At 37.1% G+C, this 16,791-nt stretch overlaps 1 protein-coding gene and 1 pseudogene across 1 annotated transcript; both read right to left on the reverse strand.

The window, feature by feature from the left end:
- Window positions 1–766: 766 nt before the first annotated feature.
- LOC136668488 (olfactory receptor 52N2-like) lies at window positions 767–1,687 on the reverse strand. Its single transcript, XM_066646028.1, has one exon. It carries the CDS (start codon window positions 1,685–1,687, stop codon window positions 767–769), a length of 921 nt encoding a protein of 306 aa, XP_066502125.1.
- A 2,958-nt stretch (window positions 1,688–4,645) lies between these two features.
- LOC136668558 (olfactory receptor 52D1-like) lies at window positions 4,646–5,394 on the reverse strand (annotated as a pseudogene).
- Between the last annotated feature and the right edge of the window lie 11,397 nt (window positions 5,395–16,791).

The following is a 16,791-nucleotide window of genomic DNA, read 5'->3' on the forward strand; positions in this document are numbered from 1 at the left end:
GGGATTATTGCCATTGGGATTATTGAGAAGGTACTGATTCACACATTCACGACCTTTGATTTACAAATGCAGATTTTTGTTGCACATTTTTGAATTTAAATTATTATTGTTGTTTTAAATTTGTGCATTCCAATACCGTTGTGGATTTTAGTTTTACGTGTATGTAGTTGCTCAAACGTAGTTACAAATTCCATTCCATTACATTTGTGAGTATTGCTTTACAAGCTCAAAATATTCAACCCTTTTTTGGACTCCATACAATGCCTCCTACAGGAGGTTGTTTTGCGGCGGCACTGATAGCAGCACAGCTCAGCTTTCAGATAGAACTAATGTAAAGCACGTTGTCTTGGAGAAACTACATTTCATTCTCCCTTAACACATCACAGATATATATTTGAATGAAAGTAATTATTTATACATACAAATCACATTAGATAACGTGACATGCCATTATTTGTCATTTTACCACGACCTGTGTCTTCTGGATTTAACCCATCTGTGGCAGTGAACCACACACACACACACACACGCACACACACAAGTGCACTAGAGACTAGATTATTTCATATAGATTAACAATAACATACAAATAATTATAACAATAATGAACAAATTGCTACTATGAGAATTACACCCCTGGTTAAATGATTGATGGAATTGTGGTAATCAGATTTTATATATATTTTTTATTATTAGTTTATAATATTATTTTAAATATGTACATACATAAGTATTATTGTTTTGATAATTCCCAATTAATCTGTTTTCAATGAAAGATCTTCCACAGCCCTTGTCTGATTTCTTTGGTTTGAACGCCGTATATGATGGGGTTGAGACTGCTAGGAATAACATAATATAAAACACTGGCCAGCTTTCCTAGATCTGCAAAAGCTGTGAAGCGATGCAAAATAATTAAAGTAAATGAACATGCCAAAACAATGAAATACACACACAAATGAGTAGAGCATGTTTTCATAGCCTTGCTCTTCAGTCCACTGTTGTCACTGCTTAGACAGAGAATAGCTATCTTTATATAAGTGAAGGCAATGCATGATATAGAAACAATCCAGAAAACTGATGTAATACAGAAACCATAGATTTGGTTAATTATCACATTCTCACAAGATAGTTTAAAGAGGGATGGATTGTCACAGTAGGGGTTAGAAATGGTTGAACTGCAATGGGACAGTTTAACTGAGAGGCTTATTAGAATTCCTGATAGGATTATTGTCACTCCCCATGCGAATGCAGCGAGGGAAACAACCATTTTATTGGTCATTATACTGTTGTATCTTAAGGGGTTGCATATGGCTACATACCTGTCAAATCCCATAGCCATTAATATAGTTTGATTAGATGAACCCAGAATGTGAACCAAGTAAGCTTGAATTACACAGGCAATATAACTAATATACCTGTCAGATGCTTGTTTAAAAATATCTTTCAGCATACCAGGCACCACAACAGTAGCTCCCAGAGCATCACATATTGGGAGATTACAGAAAAGTAAATACATGGGTTTGTGAAGGGTTTTATCCATTAAAATAAGGACAATAAGTCCAATGTTGGATACCATAATATATATATATGCTAAAAAGAGAAAGATAAAAGCTGGATAAGATGAAAGGGGTGTAACCTTTAATCCTTCTATCATAAGTATTTGGTTTCTGTATGTTCCGTTTTCCATTTGAAGACTGTGGAAGAAAAGAAGTGAATATAATACATACATATGGCATTTAAATTTTTAGCAAGAACAATCACAATTCTTACATTTCAGGATCATTCACATAAAAACAAGCATAACAAAAATTGTTTAAAGCTGAAACGGAAAACATTGTCATATACATATACTAGTATACTCAGTTAAGGTCCTTCACTACAGGTTTCCAAAGTCTTGAACATTATGAAATCTCCATGTTTCATTTGCATTCAGAATTGCAGTATTTGTTTAGCTCATGTGGCCACTCATCAAGGTGGGTGCGTAAAAAGCACAGCTGTGCTCTGTGCCAGAAAAGTCAAACTTATATTCTTTTTTGCCACCTCCATTCAAGTGTCACACTGTCCCTAGATAGACTAGATGACAACTGCAGTCGTACTGTCAACAGTTTAAGTTCCATCCCCACATCTTTTTCTTTCCCCAAACTTGTTTTTGTGTGCACTGAATGGTAATTTTAATGCATTTTATATATAGTTTACACATTTATTTTATCTTTCAAAGCCTTCAAAAATGTGTTTTTGCAGAGTGCTCTCTGAATATTAGATGTGTGTTTGACACAAGTTTGTGGGGCAGCTGTGACCTAATGGTTAGAGAAGCAGGCTTCAACATTCATGGTTGGAGGAGACAGAGTAAAATCTTTTTACATTGATTTCCATTTAAAGTTATAAAGGTTTTTGTAAATGTAGATTTGTCGTAAAGGGTACCTCTACCATTGTGGACAGTAGCAGTACTCTCTGGTTGTTTACATTCCAAGGCTAAGCGTCTTTTAAAGTGAAACCGTGTGCTTGAGAGAAAAAAAAAAAACTGTTGTTTGCACGTGAATGAGGTTTAATTTGTCTGTACATTTTTATTCACTGTTTGAATTATCACAGAAACTCAGTTGTTTAGTTTTGGAGCACTTCCTTTAATGCAGTGAGCCATCTCCCGAATTTGGAGGCATTCCACCTTAAGGGATCCAAAACCATTAGTCCATATCAGAATCAGATTTATTTTGGCCAAGTATGTTTTACACAGAAGGAATTTGGTTCCAGTTAATGGTGTCTTTATATGAGCAGAGAGAGACAGACAGAGAGAAAGAGAAAAACTGGCATACCAGAGCAAGCCTGTCTGTCTTTTCACTCATTTACAGACACTGGGGCTTAGTTAACACATCCGACTGGTTTCCAGCAAGCAAACAGACTGGAGAGCTAGCAAATGGTGAGGAAACAAGTTCTGAATTTTATAAAAAGTGTTTTTAGTTCATAAACATGAATTACATCTTTAAGAGGTTTGGGGGTGGGGCTTAACAGCAGAAGCTGAGTTCCACTACAATGACATTCTGCACTTCGGGCCGATTAAAGATTAAAATTTGATCAGCCTGGTATGTCTGAGGATTGAAAATAACTTTATTTTAAATTTCTACTGTGGTCCAGCTAATGAACCTTTGATTAAAATTATATTTATATGTTTCTATTTATTTTACCATAGGTGCCAAGACCACAATATGCTGGAAAAATAAGTGATTTAATGGTCAGCATGAAATACAAGCCAATCAAGGTAAACATTTTTATTAATAAGTTATATGAACAGACGCAAACATCCATCCATCCATTATCTGTAACCGCTTATCCAATTTTAGGGTCGCGGGGGGTCCAGAGCCTACCTGGAATCATTGGGTGCAAGGCGGGAATACACCCTGGAGGGGGCGCCAGTCCTTCACAGGGCCAGACGCAAACATTTTATTCTTTATTACATTTGTACATTATTTTCAGTTCAAATGACTGTGGTAGTGCAATGGCTAACAGGTCAAACTCTATTGTAAATAACAAATACGACAGAGGTCAGCCTTGTCTTGTCCCTCTTAGCAAAGGGAAATGTTAATAAGTGATCATTATTTAATAGCCATATCCGTTAAAGTGATTTCCACCAACAATGGGAAGATGACGACAAGCATGTACCACTTCTGAGGCATGAAATGCCACCCATAGGCTTTTTTTCACACCACCCCTACTGCAATGCCCCCAGGTTCTAAGGTACTAGAGGCGAGTGCTGATCACCCAGTTAGGTTAAATGAGCTGACATACTACATGCTTGCTGGCTGGCAGTGTGCCATGTGTGACCAGATCAGTCACAGAACAGTGGTAACGGGATAACTTGCTAAATGCATTTGAAACAGATACAATGCCTTGCTGAGCAGCAGCAGAGGATTTGTTTGGTCTTTTTTTATATGATGACTCAATGAGAGACATGACTGTTCTGGTCAGAAATTCTACTCTAGTTTTATTTTTTGAGCTTGCCCCTCCAGACTTAGTATGCTTTGCTTTGCTTCTCTCACCTTAAGGCCACGGCTGCCCCAACACATAACACAGCATGTGTAATGGATTTTCTCTATAGTATATATGGAGAACAACAGCCAGAGGATATATATAAACAATCATAAGAGAAAGTGACAATCCTATTTTCAGATGCCTTTTTGCCAGGATAACCTAATATGGAGAATTCAAACTCTCATGTTACATTCAAATATTTGTAAAAGTTTAACAATCTGTGTCAGGTTTAAACATTAATTATGCAAAGGAATTATGTGTTAAAAAAATTTGGTCATTTTAAAATGTACATTTTCCAAGGATTTATTATTTTTATGAAAAATGACCACGGATTTTGACTTTAAAACATATTTGTATAATTATTTTAATTACTAAATATGGCCTATTAGACACGCGTGATTAGGCAGTATATTTTGAGTCACTTTTAATGTACAGGGAAATTAAAAACAAAACAAAACATACTCAAACAGCTCCTTTCCTTGCAAGTACATTTTTATAATTTGAACATACTCTGAAACAAATTACATAGAACCAAGGAAATGTGACTATTTACATTTGATTTTCAAACCTACAACTAAACTACAGACAGAAATCTATATTTTGCAATGCATGTATTCTCTGGTCATGGCATCACCTTTTTTGAACGTACAATTTTCATCATAGCATATCTTAGCTCAGTAGACTGCAGGACATATATGACAGGGTTGAGAATTCCTGGGCTGACATGGAAAAGCAGTGCAGCCCCTTTCCTGTAGTCTGCAACATCAGAAAAAAGATGGAGTATTATCATGGTAAATCCAGATATCCACATGATCAAATAGACAGTCAATTTTGGCATATGTAATTACAATATATCCCAAAGCTGAGCCAAGTAAAAGTGTGGTGTACGTCAAACCATATACGTTATTAATGTATGGACTCTCACATGAAAGTTTGAAAAGTGATGCATTATCACAGAATGGATTTATTATTAATGTTCCACAGTGATTCAGTTTTATTGTAAGAGCTAACAGTATGCTCACACAGACCAGGGCCACACCCTAAGCTGCTGCAGTCAGTTTAGCCACCATTTTAGAAGTCATAATAGTTGTGTAGTGCAGTGGATTACAAGTGGCAACATACCTGTCAAAGGCAATAACCATGAGTACAGTGTCAGAAGCAGCAACATACATGTGGAAACAGAAAGCTTGAGCAACACAATCAGTGTAACTGATGTAGCGTTCAGATGTTGGTTTTAAAAGGTCCCCCAGCAGTCGTGGTACAATGACAGAGTTTCCAAAATGCATCATTAAAGGGAAGATTACAGAACAGAAGATACATGGGTTCATGTAGACTTCTTTCCGTAACGTATTTTGACACCAAAACATACATTCTCTTTGAACCGTATTTTGAGGTCACACTGTTATGGCAATGTTTTGAGACAGAACACACAGCTCACACTCAGCTGGAGCAAGGGGCAGTTTTTCCATGGCTCCAAAACAGAGAACACACTCTTCATTGGTTGTGACCTTTATTTAGCCAATCAGCAGCCAAAGTTATCTGTCCATCATTCAGTGCTGCAGCCAATATAATGACAGTCCAACGGTTCACTGGAAAGGACCAAGGTTACAAGAATCAGGAATGGGTTTCAAGAACCAGATTTCTTTTGGTGGAAAATAGATATGATTGACGGCAACAAATCAGTGTTTTGATTGGTTAAACAAACCTTGCGATCTGAATGGTCCAACTAAAGCTTTCCTATTGATCCACCAATTGGATAACAAAACAGGGTCATAAATCCGCAACTGTAAAAAGAGATTCACACAAGCCACAGAGAAGGTGAATGTATGGATTTTTCCCACCTCATTCAAAAACTCCCACTGTCACATTTAGAACTTCAGAAATGTTTGCTCTTGCACATTTTAAGCCGTTTGAGAAGGTACTGATTCACACATTCACGACCTTTGATTTACAAATGCAAATCTTTTTTTTACACATTTTTGAATTTAAATTATTATTGTTGTTTTAAATTTGTGCATTCCAATACCGTTGTGGATTTTAGATTTACGTTTATGTAATTGCTCAAACGCAGTTACAAATTCCATTACATTTGTGAGCATTGCTTTACAAGCTCAAAATATTCAACCCTTTTTTGGACTCCATACAATACCTCCTACAGGAGGTTGTTTTGTGGCGGCACTGATAGCAGCACAGCTCAGCTTTCAGATAGAACTAATGTAAAGCACACTGTCTTGGAGAAACTACATTTCATTCTCCCTTAACACATCACAGATATATATTTGAATGAAAGTAATTATTTATACATACAAATCACATTAGATAACGTGACATGCAATTATTTGTCGTTTTACCACAACCTGTGTCTTCTGTATTTAACTCATCTGTGGCAGTGAACTACACACACACACACACACACACACACACACACACGAGGTATATTTAATCATAAGGCCTTAAGTGCAGTATTAAGGAATGTTCGCTCTTTTTTATGTTCAGCCATATGCTCTGTGTCTGTGTTCCACAGAGAGAAATGTTTAGGATAAGTTGTCAGTGAGGGTAAGAGACTATGAATTTTATCCCTCCCTTAGTATATGCGAATGTAAACCAACCTCTATGTTTACCATATTTGGAAAGGTTAGAGAACCATATAGATCGGGGTCCTAGCCAGGAGGGGGAGAGAGAATTTGAGTGCTGAATTGAACACTCCTCTCACGGGATCCTTAAGAACCCGTAAGACACTGTTTTGGTAAATAAAGATGTATTTACACCTTTAACCGTGTCTGTGGAGATTCTTTTCCATTACCTGTCTTCACAACACAGCAAAGTTAACAACAAAGATGTCGACCAGGATGGGATGCTGAGTTGTGGCCTTCCTGCTTCAGACGGCTCCTGCTTTCGAACTCCCGCTTAAAGCCGGAGTGAGATTTTCGAAGGTTAGATTTTCACCAATTTGAGCGCTGGTTGGGTGTTTGGGCTGTCTGATGCAGAAAGAGTTGCACCGAGATAGACTTATTAGTGTATGCAGTGTTGTGTTGATGATGGTGTTGGATAAAGTTTCTACATTCTAAATTTTTAACTATAATCATAGAAAATAGAAATGAAGTAAATAAAAGGGAATAATAAAGAAAACAGTAAAAAGGAATAGAAGAAAAAGGAAAAAGAAAAGGAAAGGAAAAGTTGAAGTATAAGTGTAGAATAGCTTAATTAGTAACGATGAGGTGAGCTGATGATGACATGCACGTTTGGGTAAACAGGGCCCTATTTTTGCTTGAAACTGTAAGACATGGATCACAGTCATTGCGTGAAACTAAGCTTTGAGTTATTGTGGAATTGGATTATATTGAAATAGTGAGAAGCCCTGGGCCCAGTGGCATTTGGTTAAAATTTATTTAAGGTTAAAAGGAAAAGGAATATAAGAGGATAAAGGGAAAAAGGAAAAGAGACAATAGAGTTAAATAAAAAGAGGACGCCCTGATTCGGATAAGCCCTCCCATGGAGGCGGGCCCGGCCGTAAATCCTGAAAAATTCACTAGGTGATTTTTTGGGTCTGTTTGATGAGAAACTGGAGGTGTGATGCAGAGATTTAATTAGGGGTGCCCACTCGAAACACTGTTGACGAACACTGTATTGATGCTGCCTCTTTTTGCATTATTACACCTCATAAGGTAGCATAAATTAAAAATAAGGAAAGGAAATAAAGGAAAGAGCGGCAATAAAAAAAGCATGCTGTTAATGTGTGAATGAGTCGACTATGAGAATTGTGTTGAAAGTGATGGGTGTGTGTAAGCGCTGTTTGGGGATGTTGGATGCTGTGTATGTGTGTGTGTGCTTAGTGAGTTAAGAAAAAAGGAGTGTCTTGCAGTGTGAGTGTGTCTCTCACCCTTCCCTTTTCCCATCCTATAACTTTGCCCCTTAGTCTGTAACTATGTGTGTGTGTCAGCTGAAAGATTTTTTTTGGGAGAAAAAGGAGAAAGTGGGGGAATGATCAAACCCCCTCCCTTTTTTGGTTGCTCATGAGTGTATGTGGGGAGAACTGGTCTCACCCTTGCGCTGTAAAGAGCCATACATTTTCTGTGGGGGTGTTTAGAGAAAGTGGGGGAAAGGACACCTCTGCCCAGAGAGTCAGAGAGAGAGAATGTTTAGAGAAAGAGGGGAAATGTGATGAAGAATGAGAGATTTAGAAATTAATAGGGAGAGAAATTTGTAATGGTAAAAATTATGAGCTTCGTTCAAGGACAGTTATTTAAATGATTATGAACCTCAATAAAATGAGGAGTTTGTTTATTTATACTGACAATGAGCCTGAATGGAAGATGTTTGTAAATTAAAAAATAAAAAAGTAAAAATAAATGAACTTTCTGGGAGACAGAAAATTAAAGAAAACAGTAGAAAATGAGCTCCAGAAAGACAATTTTATGAGCTTTCTTGGAGACTCTACATTAAGAAAACTATAGACAAGGAGCTCCCAAATAATTTTTTTGGATGCTGAGAATAGGAAAAGGAGAGCGAGGTGTAAAGCTGAGTAATTAATATGGTACATTAGGAAACTGTAAGGTTTAATCATGCGAATTAAAGGTAAAATTGTTATTGGGGAAAAAGGAGAAAATTTGAAATCTCCATGTGTTGGCTTTTATTGGGAGAAAAAAGAGATCATGGGTTTAAGTTCCTATCAATTTTGCTGAAGCTTTGAGATCTTACACTTTGATTGTTCCACACTTGAAAAAGAGAGAGATGGCAGGACTTTGATTTGTGACTTACTGATAAAAGCCACATTGATTTGGTTTAAATAGAAACTAATATTTATTTGGGCAAATTAAAAATATAAATGTATGAAAAATATTGATGTATAGTGCTGTGCAGGGGTTTCGAGCTCCTGAGATTGGGTGTGTTTGAACTGAGTTTTTTCTATGGGTGTGGTGCTTGTGTTGTGCTTATGATCTAAAATAAAAGGGGAAATAGAGGATAAATCTAACATAGTGGGTGAGAGTGAATTGGTGGAGCAGTAATTTGTTTCGGTTCTCTTTGAATGCAATAGTTTGATGAAATTGAGACACATTGAATGGGGTAATTGTTGTTGGCCAGTGGAACTGAGGAATAGCCTTACATGGAGAGAGCTGCCACAAGATGGAATTTGGATTTAATTAATTAAGTGTGTTGGAATGGTGTTGTTTCAGTTGGATGTTGAGCGTTAATGTTGTTCATTTGGGTTTAATGAATTAACAATTGTTGCTCAGAAAAAGGGGTTGCATCTTATAGTCTCTGGTGTTTAGATCTCTGTGAAGTACTGTTACTTTATATATATATAAAAAATTAATTAGCAGCCTACGGATAAATGAAAAAAATACTGCCAATGTGTGAATATTGGAAAACTCTGAGTGTTTGACAGTGGTGCTTTCTGGGGTTTAAACATACCACTGCGATGTTTTTATATGTTAAAATTACAACATAGTACATTAATCTTATCTTAGTATATAAGTTTGAAGAACCAAGATGCAGGGTTGAAAATTTACTATCAAGTTGTCATAAAATGTGACATAAGTATGTGACATGTTTATGTTTAACTGGTTAAGCAAAACCAGATGTTAAAAGAAGTTGTATTGAGGATGGACTTAGTTTTGCCATCAATCACTTTAGACCCGTTCTAGTGGGGTTGAGAAAAAGGTCATTCAGGCTTTAAGCCAATGAAGAGATTTGTTGGAGGTGTTTACAATATTGAATGAAGGTTAAAAATGTTATGAATGAACTAAATGTTGGTAAATAAAATATAAATAAGCATATTGAATGTTTATTTACCAAAAAGTAAGCTGAATGTATTAAATTTCTATTTGTCTGTTTCTCTTATCCTGTGAGGGTGCGTGAGACGAGGAGACGAGGAGCTGGCTGGAAAAAGGGGGGTCGAAGTTACCCAGAGCAGAGCAGACTGCACAAAGGCCAGTAATTTTATCCACAAACTTCTTTTACAAACACCTGCATTGATACATTTAGATTAAATCATTAATAGGTCTCGTTATTAAAAAGTAATAATTAAACATTCAGTGATTTGTTTATCTATTTGCATTTAGTCCATTATTATGCTACAGTACATGACATAGACTTTTTCAAAGAAAGCTTGGCAACAGGTTGTTAATTTTTTTAAGATAATGCTTTGATTATAATAATAAGAGTTAACAACGAGGTTTATGAAGAAAAATTATTATTTGGAAAGGGGTTTCTGATTTAAGCTTTGCTTTAGGTGTAATGGGGTTGCAAATATTTAGTGGTAATCATATGTAGAAGTGCTTGGTGAGCCTTATATAAGTTTGTATATTCTTTAATTACAAGGTAGTTATTGAATGCTTAATAAATCTAAGTTTATGGTGCACTTAGTAGTTATATCACTTAGTAAAGGGGATTTAGTGGTGTGAATTGTATTGCATATTAAGGTTTGATTTCTCTGAAGTTGGCAAATTCAATTGGGGTTTAATTTTTATTGATTGTGGTAATATAGTGGCATATAAACAGAGGAAAAAGGGAGAGAAATAATTAATAAGTGTAAGTTGGGAACATATTTAGTCATTATTATGCCAAAAATGGGCACTAATGTTTCAAAAGGGGTTATTGCTGTTGATATAGTTAAGAAAAATAATCCTTTAATAAAAAGCATTGCAAGAATATCAAAAAATGTTATAAACGATGGCCTGACATAGAACAACTATGGCCGGTAGAGGGGACACTTAACCCAGATGTAATTAAAACAATAGAGTTACTTGTATCAACATACAAAGCAGGACAGAAGAAAGGGCATCAAGGAGAAAAGCGAAAGGAAATAGGAGAAATAGAGCTTGGCATTCTCCAGTTATTTGAACAAGAGAGTCAGAAACTGATAAAGGCGGCAAAGGAAAAGAGGGAGAAAGGTGCAGAAGCAATGAATCAGCATACAAAGACAATTGAAAAACAGATGGCAGAAGTTAATGTGTCTTTTTCACATGTGGACTCAGTTAAGACACCACCACCTTATGAGAAGGAAGTGAAAACTGAGAAAGTCTACCCTCAGCTTCCAGTGATCAGTCAAGGCAGAAGTTATCACATTGAAGACGAAGATGAATGCATCATTGAAACAGGACAAGCAGAGACAACGATAAAACTGTATCCGAGTTCCAAAACAAGAAGCTGAACCAAATTCAGAACCAGGTTCAGAAAGCTGAACCAAATACAATTGGTGGACAACAAGAAAAAAGAAAAGAAACAAGCTGTAGTCATACAAAGTCAGCCTCCTAATCAGCCAGGACCACATCTGGATCAGACTCAACCTCAAGTGAGCCAGTCAACATCAGATGTTCCAGTGACTCCCTGGCCACAGCCAGTGTTTGGTCAGGTGCAGACATGGAGAGGAAGAGGTCAAGGAAATGTAGGAAGAGGAAGACCAGGAAGATTCAGTCTGAACTTTTAGCAGCCTCCTGAAGTTTGCTACAATTGTGGACAGTTTGGTCATTTTGCTCGTGAGTGCAACAGGCCAGGAGGAAACTTCAAGGGATACTTTAGAGGAGGATTCAGAGGAGGATTCAGAGGACAACCAATGTCAATCAAGGGACCTGTGAACCCTTATAGGGGCCCGGAACCAGGATTCTAGGGATGCCCGGAGAACTCGTGTGGGAGGTGTCAGCTGGTAGCAATAGGGCCGGAGACAGATCCAACAATAGAGGTGAAAATAAATAATTCACCATTGACAATGATGGCAGATAGTGGAGCTGCTTTCACCTGTATTCGGCCTGAAGATGATATACACCTCCCCAGGTCTGGTCAGATGATTCGGACAATCGGGTTTGAGGGAGTAAAACAGGCGATTCCTCTCACAGAACCAATTGAGCTTTGCTATAAACATCTGAAGACTACAATGCCCATACTGGTATCAGAACATACACCTATTGCACTTTTGGGAAGAGATGCTTTGTGCAGACTGAACTGTACAATAAAATGCACACCAGACGGCTGCCTGGTGGAAGTGCAGAGTGAAATGATTGATCAATTGATGATGAAAACAGGGACTGAAGCTTCTTCAGTATTTTGGATTGGAAATCTTAGCGAAGAATTCTTGGAACCAGCCAAGATGTGGGAGAAGTTTATTGTAGCAAACATGCCTGATGCAAAGACTCCAGAGTATCCATTTCATTGTACACTGAAATACTTTAAGGATGCTGAACAATCAGACGCAGAACAATGGCTGAGTCATCAACCAAAGCAAGTTGAATTACGTTCATGTTGCATAATTTTGGGACCACAAGGAGCTGCTATGAAGATAGACAAAAATGATTACTTGCATAAAGTGTTTGAGATGGGAAAAAATGTACCACATGTGACTTTGCTGGTGTCTGAAGATTGTGAGCAAAAACAAATAGGTGAAATGATGGCAGAAGCAGAAGAAGTTGTCTTTAAACTGCTAAATGAGAATCTTTCCATCTGGAGGAGTGAAGATCAGCGATTTATTAAGATTATTATTACTGCTCAAGGACAAGGACAGCCACAAGTCGTCAGGATGACACATGGATCACTTTACAATGAGAAGATGGATTCAAACTCTTTGAAAGAGTAAATGCTGCGATATGTTCCAAAATGTTTATGGTCACAACATAGCACTGACATTGGATTTGTGAAGTCAGCTCAACCAGTGAAAGTTGAACTCCGTCCAGGAACAAAACCTCCATGGAAGCCTCAGTATCCTTTGAATGAAGAAGCAATCAAAGGGATCAAACCACAAATTGAAGGTCTTGTGAAAGCAGATGTTCTGAAGATAACACAGAACCCGCAGAGTAATACACCTTTGTTGCCTGTGAAGAAGCCAGATAACTCTTATCATTTAGTACATGATTTGAGAGCAGTAAATGAAGTAGTAGCAGACTTTCCAGCAGAAGTGCCAGATCCACATGTTTTGTTAGCCCAAATTCCTCCGGATGCAAAGTATTTCACAGTATAAGATTTATGTGGTGCATTTTTTAGTGTTCCACTAAGTATAGAAAGTCATGGTTTATTTGGGTTTACATACAAGGGGCAATTCTATGAGTATAAGAGATTACCACAGGGATATAAACATAGTCCTCACATTTTCAATAAAGTATTGAAAGATGATTTAGTTGGGGTAGACCAGAAGTTAAAAAGTACTGTCATTCAATACATGGATGATATTCTTCTTAGTGCACCAGATGAGGAAACAGGTCATAAACTAAGTGTAAAGATGCACAAACTTTTGTCAAGTTTTTGTGTAGAGAAGTCATAAGCAGGTGGGGACTTCCAGATCGAATATCCTCAGATAATGGGAAAGAGTTTGTGGATAAAACGGTGAAATTAATTTAGCAAAAATTGGGAATTAAACAGCATCTGGGAGGTGTGTTTCATCTGCAAATTCAAGGGATTTGTGAAAAAATGAATGGTGTCTTGAAAAATTGGATTGTTAAAATCTGTCAGCACACAGGTTTAAATTGGATAGCAGCACTTCCATTACCATTAATGGTGTGTCGCTCAAGTGAGCTGCGTGATTTACACATGACTCCTCATTAGTTGATGACAGGCAGACGAATGCCAAAACCATGTTTGCGTACAAGTGGGAAAGGTCCAAGTTATGCTCGCATGTCATCTTCTAAAAGAGCATGTTTCACACTTAGCTAATTTACATAAAAGAATATCCACATATGTTTCAGAAAAGCAAAGAAAAGAGCAGGAGCAGCAGAGGCTGGATGAGCAAAGGAAGAATACAGTGCAGCCTGGAGACAAGGTGTTTGTAAAGGTATTTAGAAGAAAACGGTATAATGAACGCAGAGAAGGACCTTTTGAAGTTGTTCACAGTACTGGAACAGCAGTTCAAGTTAAGGGGTCTCCAATGTGGTATCATTTATCTCACTGTGTTAAAGCACCAAGTGAAGAGAAGCCTTTCTCAAAGGGAGGAGAGGTTGCAGGGTCAGGAGAACCAAAAGAACATGAGGGAGAACAGGTTGAAAATAACATGCAGGAAACAAACCAGAGTAAATTTCCTGAAGAAGAGATTGTCCCTGGTTTGGATGATGCTGATGACTCTGTGTATATTTCTGACGATGCCAGACATGACACAGCAGATTGTAAACAAGACAAAAAGTTTGGAGCAATTGAATTTCAATATGTCCCAGAAACAGCAGGTCCCATTCCAGAAAGCAGTAATTCCATTTCAAAACAGTTCAGAGACTTGGATCAAGAAAAGAGTCCAAGACCAGTTCGGAAAAAGGTTAGACCTAAACGGTATGAGAGCTAAAGAGAATGAAACTTTAGAGAATTATACTTTTCCAGTGTTGAAAGTTAGTAGAGGGGGTAAATGGATCACATTTAACTACACTAATGCCTTTGATAATATCAACAACGTCATCACCTTTCAAGACAGTGGTTAAAGTTAAATTAGGTAAATCAGTTCATCTTCCCTGTAAATTTGGAAGATTTAATACAGGGAGTAATAGTCCTCCTGAGTGGAAAAATAGTCGTGGTGAAGAAGTGGTGTTAACAGGACCTGAAGTTGATCATTTGCCTCGTGACCAGAGAAAGTATCTTTTGTTTAATGCCTTTAGGTGGTTCAAAGTTAGAGATGATTGTTCAATTCTTTGGGAAGATCAAGGGGAATACACTTGTACTTATTTGGAGCCAGAGCTTAAATTTGTGCCATTTCAAAATGTGTGGAGAGAAGGGTACATAACTCGTACAGTGATAGTGATGATAAAGGACCCAAGTCCTATTGAAGTTTTTACATCTACTAAAATAGTTCAGGACCAAACCACTATAGCAATGACTCTGAAGGTTACTAAAGAACAAATTAAGTCAATTACTTTAGCTCCAGAAATAAGTAAAGGAAATAATGCAACAGATCAGATTACTACTTTAGATATGCCATTAAAGGAGATAAATAGTACTACACTGCCAATGATAACTTCTGCTTCGGGTACATCTGAATCTATCACAAATGTTGTAAATGGAAAATAACAAGATCACATAATGTTGTAAAAGTAACCCAGACTCCAGAAGTAATGTCCTTTCCATCGCATAAGAAAGTAAACATAGCACAGGGTCCAGAGTTAAATATGGAGCATAAAGTGAATATTAGTCAAGTGGCTTTTGAAGCTAGAAACCCAATGGAAGACATGGATTCAAATGGTTTAATAACCACTCAGAAAATCACTTTAGAAGGGCAGAGAGAGTTTTTTGATTTTGACTGCACCTCTGAAGAAATGACTGACCATTACCATGCATTACAGAAAAGAGAAGCAAAATGGAAAGCATATGGATTTGATTCTTCAGTGTTACAAATCACAGACCCATGGGCAGCTAGAAATTTATGGTTTCAGCAAATAACCCATTCCGTAAGAATGAGTAAGATGTTGACTGTTCCATGTGTGGTGAAAGTTCCAACACCAAGCACATGGCCATCAATTTTAAAGACAGTACTAGAACCACTGCATGCTATGTGTCAATCTTATGCTTTATCATGGTTATTATATCAGCAAAACTCTGAAGAAGATAGAATAATGGCTTTATCAGTGCATTTGTTTAGACCTAGATTAAATTGTACTTGGTTGATGAAGTTGCCATATGTGAATTTCCTTGATCAGCATGAAAATATACTGACAGCACGGCCTGATGCGATAGAAGTAAAATCTGTGGAGACTAAAAACTGTTTTTGTTCCAATGATACTCATAATGGACAGGGGATGTTTATGGGAATATCTGATTGTGCTCGTTATATGATGAATTTTAAAGAGCCTAAACCTAAAGATGCTTTGTTTAAAGTAATTTTTCATACACCAGATAGCAAACAGAGTAGAACATTAATGGTGCAGTATGACATTTTGCCTGTAAATGTGACTATAGGAAATGATAAAAGATAGGTGGAAGATAGGAAAAGATATTTGGTTGGTTTGTGGAGATAAAGCATACATATTTCTACCATATGGTGGACAGGCTGTTGTTATATGGCAACATTAAAGCTTCTTTATGAGGTTTATACTCTCCAAAAAGTTGAAGCAACTGATGAAGGGAATTCTGAAGGTACTTCTGTGAGAAGAAAGAAAAGGGAAATTGCTCAGTTTCATAACTTGGAAGCCTATCATTTGAGAGTCAGTATAGGAGAAAAATGGGTTATAGGACTATTCCCATGGTATGGTGTGACATTTTTAGCAGATCATACAGATAATATTACGTACACTTTACAAGGGTTTGCTAATGAAACAATAAGAGGGTTTCAGTATTTGTCAAATACACAAAAAAGTCACAGATTAACATTGTTGAAACATGACATGGCTCTGGATTACCTTTTCGCTAAGCAAGGAGGTTTATGTGTAGCTTTGAATCTAACAGGGGATGCCTGTTATACTTTGATTCCGGATAATTCTGATAATATGACTAGTGTTATAGAAGCATTGAAGCATATAAGGGAGGCGTTATATAAGGCGTTTTGTCCATCGAAAGGAGCTGGATGGTCTGTGAATGCTTGGTTATTGGAGAAATTAGGACCACTAGGAGCAATGTTGGCTCAAGTTTTTGGAGCAGCTCTTTTAGCAGTGTGTATAAGGTTTTGTTTTTGTACACTGTTGTTAACTTGTGCAAAAGCTATGATTTTGAAATGGGTTGGAGTTGTAATGCCTGGAGATCAAGTACAGATGCCATTATTAAGTAGAACCGACTCCATGAGGAGGAAATTTTGGAAAACAACCTGGTGGAAAGATATCCATTTTGAATATCCACTATTATATATTTTTCTATTCACTTATGACATTATTCTAT

This window comes from Hoplias malabaricus, chromosome 15, assembly GCF_029633855.1.
Source record: "Hoplias malabaricus isolate fHopMal1 chromosome 15, fHopMal1.hap1, whole genome shotgun sequence".
In the NCBI taxonomy this organism is placed as follows: Eukaryota; Metazoa; Chordata; class Actinopteri; order Characiformes; family Erythrinidae; genus Hoplias; species Hoplias malabaricus.

Excerpts from the sequence above, each read along its gene's own strand:
- LOC136668488 (XM_066646028.1), bottom strand. The coding sequence starts at position 1,687 with ATGGAAAACGGAACATACAGAAACCAAATACTTATGATAGAAGGATTA.